Source organism: Triticum urartu, chromosome 4 (genome assembly GCF_003073215.2).
Source record: "Triticum urartu cultivar G1812 chromosome 4, Tu2.1, whole genome shotgun sequence".
Classification (NCBI taxonomy): Eukaryota; Viridiplantae; Streptophyta; class Magnoliopsida; order Poales; family Poaceae; genus Triticum; species Triticum urartu.
Window position 1 is genome coordinate 11097830 of NC_053025.1, and position 11707 is coordinate 11109536.

The 11707-nt window shown below is 44.2% G+C and overlaps 1 protein-coding gene across 1 annotated transcript; it reads left to right on the forward strand.

Moving 5' to 3' along the window:
- The first annotated feature begins 9920 nt into the window (after positions 1 to 9920).
- LOC125553398 (dirigent protein 1-like) lies at positions 9921 to 11479 on the forward strand. Its single transcript, XM_048717185.1, has 3 exons — positions 9921 to 10269; positions 10359 to 10556; positions 10746 to 11479. Exons 1-3 carry the CDS (start codon positions 9959 to 9961, stop codon positions 10828 to 10830), a joined length of 594 nt encoding a protein of 197 aa, XP_048573142.1. The 5' UTR covers positions 9921 to 9958; the 3' UTR covers positions 10831 to 11479.
- The last annotated feature ends 228 nt before the right edge of the window (positions 11480 to 11707 follow it).

Sequence of the window (11707 nt, forward strand, 5' to 3'; positions counted from 1 at the left end):
AAATTTCTCATCGCGAGTGTGAGAGAAAGCGAGAGAGAGGGAGAGGGAGGAGAGAGGGAGAGAGAGACGTCTTAGGATTAACCACACTCTAACACATTTTGGTTTGTGTGAACACTGAGACCACCGCCGGCGAGGGTGAGAAGAAGGATAAGCGGCAACACAAATATGATGCGTTGCTAAAATAAAGGAGATAGACCTATTGTGCTCTTGAGTGATGATTGTTCGGTTAAGAGTGTGTGTTGTGTTTTTTCTCCCGTTGCAATGCACGGGCTCTTTTGCTAGTAATACCAGAAGAGCAATCAGCTTTTGTCCCTGGCAGATTGATTACAGATAATATAATTACCGTTTATGAGTGTTTGCATTTTATGAAGAGGAGCAAGTCAAAAGGTAATAGTCATTGTGCTTTAAAACTTGATATGATGAAGGCTTATGATAGGCTTGAATGGGATTATCTTCAAGCAATTATGGTGAAGCTTGGTTTCACGCCACATTGGATAAGTGTGGTAATGAATATGATCACATCTGTTTCATTCTCAATCCTTTTCAATGGAGAACAATTGCAGCAATTCAGACCTATGAGAGGTATTCGATAGGGAGATCCAAGTTCCCCTTATCCCTTCTTGATAGCAGCGGAGGGCCTTTTGTGCCTACTTAAATCCGTTCCTCAATCGTCAGCCTTTGTTGAAGTTCAGGTAGCACCGACAGCCCCAGTTGTTAACCACTTACTCTTTGCTGATGATAGCCTGCTGCTGTTCAAGGCTAGTAACGAGGGGGCAGTGGTTGTGTCAAACCTGCTAAAATACGTATTGTAATGCGTCGGGACAAAGAGTGAACAATGACAAATCATCGATTTTTTTCAGTAAGGGGTGTGCGCAATCAGTCTGGGATAGTATTAAAATTCCCTCCAGGTTTATGATGAGCAGCTAATTGACACATACCTGGGCATGCCTACTGATGTGGGTCACTCGAGGAATGGCACTTTTAAATACTTGAGGGATAGAGTATGGGAAAAGATTAAGGGGTGGATGGAGAAGATGTTGTCTTATGTAGAAAAAGAGGTACTTATCAAGGCAGTTGCTCAAGCCATTTCAGTATACTCTATGTCGTGCGCCTTCTGCATTAGTGAACGTGCATTTCATTAACTGGCACCCGAAGGCCTTTTGCATGGGCCGGCCCATATAAGGTTGCAGCGAGAGTGAGTGAGCTGTACCTAGACTTGTTTCGTCCATTTTTATTTTTCTCTTTCCTTTTTACCCTCTTCCTTTTTATATTCTTTGTTTATTTTTTATTTTCCCTTTTATTTTACAAATGCATGAACTTTTTCCAATTTCGTATTTTTTTCAAAACCAATGGACCTTTTAAAAATTTGTGAATTTTTTTCAAATCGATGAACCTTTACTACTGTTTTTCCAAAATTCCATGAACTTGTTTCAAATAAGTGAACTTTGTTTTAAAAATCCATGAACTTTTTTCAAATGTGTGATATCTTATTTTAAAATCAATGGAAATTTTCAAATGTTTTATGATTTTTTTTTTCAAAATTGTGAACCTTTCGTTTTTCTTATTTTTTGCAAATTATGAACTTTTGAAGTCTTGAACTTTTTTCAAATTCATGATGTTTTTGTCAATATGTGAACTTCTTTTTCAATTTTCATGAACTTTTTAAAATTTTGTTGAAAAATTTATTTATTTTTGAATTTTTTCATTTTCTAAACTTCTTATTTTTCAAATCCCTGAATTGTTTTTTTGAACCCGTGTTTTTTACCGAATTGATGAACAATTTTAAAATTCCTGTTTTTTAAAAAAAAGTAGTTGTTTTTTGTCGAATAGTAGACGGTCAACCGGTCAAGGGTAGACCGGTCCACCGCTACCAATCAATTGTTAACCGAATGACCAAAGAATCGGGAACAAACACGCTTGACCAGCGACCTCTCTCCTACTAGTTGGGCCAGCCCACGAGAGGAGCCGCGTGAGCGCCGCTCTCCAGTTCCTATTCAGCACCTTCTGCGCCACTTAACGAGGCGTTCTGCATGGGCTGCCCCATATAAGGTTGCAGCGGGAGAGAGCTGTTCTTGGTTTTGGTTTTGGGAAGCTAGTCCCCGTAACGTCGAGTGCATGTTGATGGAATTCATTAAAGTAAGCTAGCAGATCCTCCTTATAAGAGCATCTCCTCCAATAGACGGTACATATTTAAAAATAATTAATTTTTGAAGCTTCGAGAGCAAAAAGCGATGTTTCAACATACAATTCATATGTAAAAAAAATTGAACCCCCGCCTCCCGAAGATGTAAAATTGAAAACTTCGTGATGCAAATTTACATCACGAGATGCAACTGATGTAAAATTGCGGACGCCCGCCAAACGACCAACCGCCAGTTCATTCCCCTTCCGTCTTGCGACCGCCCGCCCACGACCTGCCCGCCGCCTCTCCCCGCTCAGCCGCCGCCCCGCCGCAGCTCCCCGACGCCGCCCCGCCGTAGATCCAGCCCCCCGCCTGGGCCGCCGCCTGCCGCCGCGTCGTCCCATCGCATCCGCCTCCTCTCCGTCCGCCTCAGCCCGGCACCGCTCTGTCCGCCTCCTCTCCGGCCGCCTCCGCCTCCGGTTCGTCCGCCGCCCCGCTCCGTCCGCCACCGCCCCGCGCCGCACGCTGCCGCCCCGCGCCGCACGCCGCCACCCCACTCCTCGCTCGGCAGCCGCCCCGACTCGCTCCCCGCTTGGCCGGCGCCCGCTCCCCGACGGCGCCAAAGAAGCCGCCGAAGGACAAGTCCGGTTTCTCCGGCATGAGGGCGAAGCCCTCCGGGAACTTCGGAGTGGAGTTCTCCGACGCCGGGCGGCGTTGGTGGCTCGACACATATCCCACCGCCGATGAGGCCGTGCGTGCCTACGACGTGGCGGTGTGGCGTGCCGGACAGCCGAAGACGGACCTCAACTTCCCGGAGGTCGAGTCCCAGGCGGTGGCGGAGTGGCTTGTGCTGCAGGGCATCCGGATGGAGGAGATGTCGTCGAAGGAGGCGAAGAAGAGACTGGCGGTTGTCGTCGCTCCCGGCGAGAGCGGCGAGGCGACGATGGCTCGGTTTGCGCGAGAGCATCCGCGGTACGTCCAGGCCGAGCTGGTGCACTACTGGAAGCGCGACGTCGAGGCGATAAAGAAGGGGGTGAAGAAGGAGGACGAGGTCGGCCCCTCGACTGTGATCCCTATCAAGTCGTTGGATGAGGACTGGGGTGACTCCGCGGAGGAGGACGAGGGGTGCGATGACCCGACCAAGGACGAGTTCTGGGAGCAGTTCCGCAGCTTCGACGACGAGGAGTAGTTTCATCCAGTAGTTCGAATAAGTAGTAGTTGAATTTGTGTATGAAACTATGTTGAATTTCGTTTGAACTATGTTGAGATGAAGTAGTAGTTGGTCGTTTCAATCTCCGTTTTGGACCATTTGTTGGAGTTGCTCTTTTATCTACATCTTCGTTTTGGACCATCTGTTGGAGTTGAGCCTTTTTTGAAGATGTAAAAAACATTTTTTGATGCTTCAAATTTAGACCATCACCGGTTTGGAGCACCAAAATATACATCATCTATTGGAGATGCTCTAAGCACAACACTAAAAGATTTATAAAACTCATTAGTGAAGCCATCAGGTCCTGGCGATCTATTAGTTGCAGCAGACAATTTGCACCCAACAGAGGGGCTCATCAAGCATCCTAAGGTCAGTTTGCTCGTAGAAATTCATGGGGTCTAAAACTGGAAATGATATGAAAGTCTGACCAAGCAGCCGTACTTTGCCTTCCACCATACAGCAGACAGTGCTCCTCCGCGTGACGGAGAAGAAGGTTATCACTTACCTCATCGCCCTCGATCCACAGCAGCGACACAGAGCAGTCGAGTTGTATTATCAGATCATCGAATGGGTATATGATGCGTAAAGTATTTGTTGTGCTAGTATGTACAGTACGTTTTTTTTTTTGCTATGTACGTTGCCGCCACTTGCTACTATTAATCATCGGACGCTTGACAAGTTTTTCGGGGTCATGAGGGTAACTCTATGTAAATATTGACCGAGCTCACAATAATGAGGTAATTCTGCACTTCTCAAAACGTTTGTTTCTTTTGGGGGAACTGAGATAGTTTGTTTCGATACAAATCAAATAATTAAATTTTCATCAATTTCTTGTGTAATCTATGAAAGTGTCATATATTTACCGTGATTAGTCAGCTTGATCGATAAATTTCATTTTTTTTTTGTAATTTGTCCTGTAAAAAGTTCATAGCCCAGTTCCGCATACACTTCTAAATAGTTTTTTTTTGTCTTTTAAGGATTAACTTTGCATCTTGATAGTTGCATGGTTGCCCAACAATTTTTCACACCAAAGAAAAGATACGGTGAGGCAGAAGCAGACGGATTGAGAGCTACAACACGAAATCTTGAATTTATTTTGTATCTACTATAATGCATGGGCTATTTTGGTTAAATTTAATGCATATCTATTCTTTCTCCCGTTGCAAGCATATGCGCTAGTTTGAATTATATAAATATATCGCGGTAATGATCAAGATCTATGATGCGACCAGATCGCTGATCGACTCTGAGTCTCTCTCTCTCTTTTTTTTTTGTGCAGAGACTCTGGCTGGTTTATATACAGGTTAACTAACGCCTAGTAACGAGTGATGCATCGGGTTAAAAGCTCACAAGTAGTGCTCTAATCCGTTGAGGTAGTGCTCTAATCAACCGGTTAACGCAAAGCATGCACGTGACAATCATGTATTTATACGATAGGCGTGCAGGGCACGTGAGGCATGCCCCAATGTGTGCACGTGATTCACTGTCGCCGTGCATGAGCTTCACCCACCGAGACGAGTACAGTAAGTTAAATATATACTCCCGAGGCGGCCGACACGGTGCACGCATTGGGTCATGGCGTCACGTGATCTTTGACTCGATGCAACATCCACTCTGCCTAGATTAGATCCCTTTGGGCACCATCTTTTTCTTTACTGTCTTCCTCTATGCCAAAGAACTACTCCGTCCCGAAATATAAGATGTTCTTTTTCTATATTTTTTGATAGTATCAGAAAACATCTTACATTTCAGGACGAAGGGAGTAAACTAAGACAGTATTGGACCTATTGGTGGGGCATTGATAAAGGAAAAAAAAGATGGCTTGACTCAGCTGGGATAAAATGCGGTCTCCCAAAATGCAAGGGAGGCATGAGGTTTAGAGGTATTTATGCTTTTAACCAGGTCATGTTCGTGGAGATTGCTCGGGTACCCAGACAGTTTATGTGCTTACTTGCTTCGAGCAAAATATTATCCTAATGAAAATCTTCTTCACACCATCTTTTCGGATAACTCTTCGATAATCTGAAAAGGTATTGAACATGGTTTACAACAGGTAAAGATGGGTGCTATTTGGAGGATAGGGGGCGGTTCCAAAGTACGCACGTGGCGGGATCCTTGGATTCCAAGAGGACATGATAAAAGACCAATTACCCTGAAAAGAAATTGTCGGTTCTACTGAGTCTTAGATTTTCTGTATGATCACGGTGGATGGAATATTAAGCGGCTCCAGGAGCATTTTTGGGATGTTGATATATAACAAATTCTGATGATACGTACGTCACCATGGAATCGTGTGGATTTTCTCGCATGGTTCCTTGAGAAATCCGGCCGGTTCACAGTCAAAAGCACCTATAACCTGGCTACAAAAGAACATGATAAAATCTATGCTGGAGGGGCATCAAGTTCAAATCCAGGTAGCCAACGCTCTTTGTGGAACTACGTGTGGTGGGCAAAAGTTCCGTTGAAGATGCGCATTACCGCATGGAAAACAGCAGCTTGAGAGTAGACATTTCGAGTAGTTGGTTTAAAAAATGTATGAGGTTGTAGCAGAGACCATGCTGAATTTTATGCTGGAGAGTGATGAAAACTCCCCCGCGGGCTGTAATGATATACTAGATTCTGTGGTTTCATTTTAATTAATGGAACCGGGGCAGGGGCCCTTTTTCTCTAAAAAAACAGCAGCATGAGCACTTGCGATGGACCAAAACAAGGTATATCGGCACCTTTCAACCATTGGTCGTTGTAGAGTATGCGGCCGTGACATAAAGAGTTCGTTCCATGCTCTTATTGCATGCCCTCAGGCGAGAAGTGTCTGGCAAGTAATGCGTTCGATATGGCCTTTTCCAGCGGATGAGGTTCTAGTCGACAATGGGAAAGACTGGTTATTACACGTTATAGCAACATGCGATAGTCATATCCGAGATATGGTTATCTTGCTTATCTGGAGAATCTGGCAACTTAGGAATGAAGTGGTGCATGGAAAGGAGATACCTCCCGTGGAGATCACAAAGGAGTTTCTGGACAGCTATTATAAATCACTCTATCTCACACAAAGGCACAATTAGGAGGAAATTATAAAAGGCAAAATGCTTGTTCGGGAGGAGAAGCCAGGTCCGGTGGTGCAGCATGCAATAATGTCGGCCCCTTGGCCACCGCCACCTAAGGGCTGGACTGCACTGTCCATCGACGGGTCCTTCTCAGTACAAGATTTCAATGTTGGTGCTGGTATGGTCTCACGACGGGAGGATGGGTCGATTATCTTTGCCGCATATCGAATAATCTTTCATTGCAATGAGGCTCTTGAGACAGAGATACATGCACTAATGCAAGGCATGGCTCTCGCTATTGAACATACGGATCGACCAGTGTTCGTCCAATTAAATTGCTCGGAGGATCTTTCAATCCTTACAGGTGACAACTTGTCTCGTTCGGCCTACAGACACGTGGTAGCTGAGATTAAGTTGTTGATGGGTGATAGAGAGTTTAGTCTACAGAAAATTAAGAGAACTCAAAATAGGATAGCAGATTGTGGCTAATTATAGCCGCACTGAGTCGTGTACTGCGGTGTGGATGAGTAGATGTCCTCCATGTTGCGAGGACTTATGGCCATGACTACAACCCTATGATTCATGAATAAAACTCCCTTTTGATGTGCAAAAAGAAGAACTAATGCAACGCCCCGCAAAAAAAGAAGAACTAATGCAACGAAAGCGCCTTGCACACGCCACAAAATATTCAAATACCCAAATATTTGAATTTTATACTGAAAAAGATAAAATATTCAAATACTCTGTCAAGAAGCAATAAGATAATGAAATGTCTATGTGCTTTCCACAATTGCTAAGCCTCGAACAAGCCGATATTTTGTACAGTCCTTTATGCATAAGTTAACAACACTTGAAAATTAAAGAGGGCCCTATAAGGTTTGAAACGGTCTCGGAGACAATGGTATAGAAGGTTTGATTCATTTAGGATAACACATGGATTTAAGAGGTCTGAATATGATAGTTGTGCTTACATTAAATTTTTGATGGATCACCTATATACTTGTTGTTATACGTTAACGACATGTTGATTGCTGCCAAGGGCAAGGGCAAGGGCAAGAAAGAGATCACTGCTTTAAAGGCACAATTAAGTAGTGAGTTGAAGATGAAGGATCCTCGTACTGCTGAGAAAATTCTATGTATGAAGATTATGAGGGACGAAAATTCTGGTTTGCTATTTCTTAGTCGGCAAAGTTACATTTAAGAAAGTTCTTCATCATTTTAACATGCATGATGCTATGTTAATAAGCACTCACGTTGCTCCTCATTTCAAATTTTCATCTTCTCAATGTCCTAGTATGGATGAAATTTTTTAGTATGTGTCAAGCGTTCCATAATCTAGTGTAGTCAGTTCTTTAATGTATGCCATGGTGTGTTCTCTGCCTAATTTTTCATTTGCAATGAGTTTGGTCAGTAGATACATGGCTAACCCTAGTAAAGAACATTGAAAGATTGTTCAATGGATTTTGAGGTACCTTCATGGCATTTCCAATGCTTGTTTGAAATTCTGCAGGACTAGTAAGGGACTAGTTGGCCATGTGGATTTAGATTTTGCTTTCACCGATTTGGATAAGAGAACGTACCTTATAGGTTATGTGTTCACTATTGATGGTTGTGTCATGAGTTGGAGGGCAATGTTGCAGCCTGTAGTTTCCCAATCTACCACTAAAGCAGAATACATGGCTATTGCAGAAGCATGTAAAGAATCATTTTGGGTGAAAGTTTTGCATGCACAGATTTTTGGAGATAATTCTTGCATTAATTCGTTTTGTGACAGTCAGGGTGCGGTATATCTTACTAAGGATTAGATGTTCCATGAGAGGACAAAGCACATCAATGTTAAATACCATTATGTTTGAGATATTATAGATCAAGGTAAACCGAAGGTATGCAAGATTAGTACTCATGGTAATCCTGCTCATATATTGACAAAGCCAATTCCTGTTGCTAAGTTGCTCAAACTTAGTTGGTATAACTCAATATCCCTAGTGTCTGCTTGGCGCTGAACCCTCATTCATGCTACAAAATAGAATTTATCTCAAGGTGGAGTTTGTTATCTTGTGATCTAAATTCATATATAAGTATAAAGACTAACTTATGACGAGCGGGCCAGAGGCCCGTCGTCGGGAGGCTTGGGTCGGAGCGGAGTGTAGCGACGACTGAAGTTAGCCCATGTGGGCCACTCCTGTCAGGTACGCCTAGGGTGCGGGAGGTGGGGGGGGGGGGGCTTCGCCCCCCTCCCTGCGTGAGGTATGGATCAATATTGACCTAGGTCACCGCTGTTATATGTACCTCTTATAAGGCACCACACGGTATAAAATTGATCAGTTGTAAATCCCTGTCATTTGTAACCTCTTCCTATATAGTGAAGATTTGTTGGCTGACGCTCGTGGTTTTTCCCCTTCGTCTTGGAGGAATTTTCTACATTAAATCCTTGTATCCCCTCGCAGTTCCGACTCCCGGTCCGGCAGGGTCATAGCCGAAAATGTGTGGTCGCTCAGATGGACCATGTCATTCTCGACGCACGGCCCCCCGTTGCAGAAGTCAGTGGGGTGTCTGCAACTGATGTTCAAGCAGACCGCAGCCATAGTTGGTTCTCAATTTTGGATTGGCAGCAAACACCATGGAGAAGAACGGTGGTTCGGTGACGGCGGGACCACACCCGCAAGCATAATAGGAAAATATAAGTGAACATAAGGGTATCTTCAACACCGACCCTCAAACTGCCCGCAATCATCTAGACCACGCGGTCCAAAATTGTTTTCCGTCCAATGTGGTTCTATATCGGTCCGCTCGATGGTTCGGACATCCTTTTTCTCGCAAATCGGAAGCAAACTAGGGAACAGGGGGAGGGGCTTGCGGGAGTCCGGACCGCCGCCACATAGGACTTCGACACCCTCATCCCACACATTTCCTCCCTCACCGTGCCATTCTTTTCAACTTCGCCCCTGCTCCCCCTTACTATGCATTCGCACCCTCCCCCTTGCTATACGGTTTATTCAAAATTTTCAAATTTTCAATTGTCATTTTGTACATAAAAAAACTTGCTATGCATGTGAGCACGGTTCATGGCTATTATCTGTCACAACTGCGACTGCAGAATTGTATACAATCGCAGGGTGTTTTGAAATGGTATGGAGATCCACAATACGTGTCAGTTTTTAATTTAGCCAATGTCACCATAATGTGGTTGTACATCTAGATCTGAAGCAATGCCGTGGCTACTTAGATATATTTATCAAGCTTGTGATCCTAATCCGAAGCAACATGATCACATAAATTAAGTTTGGCAGCATGCAGTTGCCTGATGGTGGTTCACTTCCAAAATTCAAAATTCCAAAGTACAACCTCCATCCGGAATTAACCGTTGTTGAAATTAGTGTAACTAAGTGTGTTTTAGTGGGTAGATACACTCATTTCAGCGACAGTTAATTCCGGACGCGGACGGAGGGAGTGTAGGCGCTCAAACGACCCGGTGGTGCCTAACATGCCTATAAATTGCCTCCTTCACTTCATCTCATTCCACAACCAATCCACACAAGAACCCTAGACATCAAGCTAGCTTGCTTACTCTCGATCAGCATGGCCAAGGCAAACCCTTCCTATTACCAAACCACCGCTCCGGTTAGCGCACCGGTGCAGTACCAGGAGCATCTCTTCCACTTGTTCGTGCAACAGCAGTTCGAAGCAACAAATGGTGCTAACCAGCTCATTACAGTGAATCCAAAGCTTCCCCAGGGGTTCGGTGTCACCGTCGCTACTGACTGGGACATACGTGATGGTCCTGACACCACGGCGAAGGTTGTCGTGCGTGCACAAGGCCTGCATCAAGGGTCCGGCAAGAACAACGCAGCCTGGTTTATGTCCTTCAACACAGTGTTCACCGATGAGAGGTTTGTCATTTTTCCGAACATGCATGTTTGCTTTAAACTTATGTTGCCATATTTTTTTTGTGCGTGATGCTTACAAACTTGTATTTTAGGTTTAAGGGGTCCTCCCTCAGTGTGCAAGGACATTTGGTTTCCGACGAAGGTGAATGGGTGGTTACGGGTGGGACTGGCGAGTTCGCTTTTGCACAAGGTGTTGTTACCTACAAAAAAAAATCAAGGATTTGCCAGCCGGAACCGGAAGCATCAGAGAGCTTCGTTTCCGTGTTGTGTGCTTCAACTTCCCAAAGCCGGTTAGATTCATTTTTCCCTCGATCGTGTTCTTCCTTAATTCTTTAAACTGTGGAAGCTTAGCTAGCTAATTTGTATTTTTGTCATGATTTGGACACATGCAAAATGTGAGTACATCATTCTACTACTAATTTAGCTCTAACACACACTCACACACACACATATATATTTATATATACATGCCTGTGCAGAACTCCCTACAAAAGGTTGGGCCGTGAGGTGGGAATGGAGGGACACCATTTGAAATCCCGGAGGCAGAGCTACCTCAGCGTCTAGAAAGTGTCACAATTCAGAGTAACGAAGTTATTGATTCCATTGCTTTCACCTACATCGTCCAACTCGGTGCAAGGCGGACTATCGGTCCATTTGGTGGTGCCGATGGGATGAAGCAGCCGGTGAGTGAATTTTGTATTTCGTTCAAATGTAACTCAGTCATCAATTGGATAATGAGCTCAAGTCATGGATCACATATATAACGTTGACAATCTCGGACCACATTTGTACTCCCTCGTGGTGCTTAGGAGCCAAGGCAAATACTACTCCCTCCGTCCCATAATATAAGACGTTTTTTGACACTACGGGCGGTCTGGGCAATTTGTTGATCAGCTTGGAGCCTATGTGCGCCCATCCCCAAATTAGTAGAAGTAAGTGTTCCTTAGGAAAACTTACTGCTTTACTCGTCAGCTTCTCAGTGTTCCAGCAATAAGAAGGAAGGGATATGCTGTCCTAATTGCATGTACTTTCTTTAATTTTTATCTTCTACGCTTTTGGCTATCGGCTCAGTGTGGCCCGAGAAATAAAGTTCTTATTAATAAGTGCTGAATGTAGTCTTATCCCTGTGTCATGTTCATATGTGCTAATGCATATAGTGAAGTTCTGCTACGGGCTGCACGTGCATGATATTTGGGAGAGCAGAGCCCGTCTGACGTAATAAAATTCTCAGACACGAACTAATCAGTTGGTCTTAAGCCAGCTTCAACACCGTAAATGGCTAATAATCTAATTAAGGAATTTTAAATCTAATGAAATAAACTATCCTAGCCTAGCCCCCATGATCAATGGACGGGTTTTTATGAGTTGAGCCTCCACATATCAAATTAAAATTTCAAACTCCCAATGAATATCTAGGTTACTCGACACAGTTAGAGAATAT

What these genes read in the sequence shown, in the direction of transcription:
- LOC125553398 (XM_048717185.1), top strand. Translation starts at nt 9,959, where the DNA reads ATGGCCAAGGCAAACCCTTCCTATTACCAAACCACCGCTCCGGTTAGC. An exon ending in ACAGTGTTCACCGATGAGAG is followed by an intron (nt 10,270 to 10,358) that starts GTTTGTCATTTT and finishes CTTGTATTTTAG; the next exon opens with GTTTAAGGGGTCCTCCCTCA. An exon ending in GCTTCAACTTCCCAAAGCCG is followed by an intron (nt 10,557 to 10,745) that starts GTTAGATTCATT and finishes ATGCCTGTGCAG; the next exon opens with AACTCCCTACAAAAGGTTGG.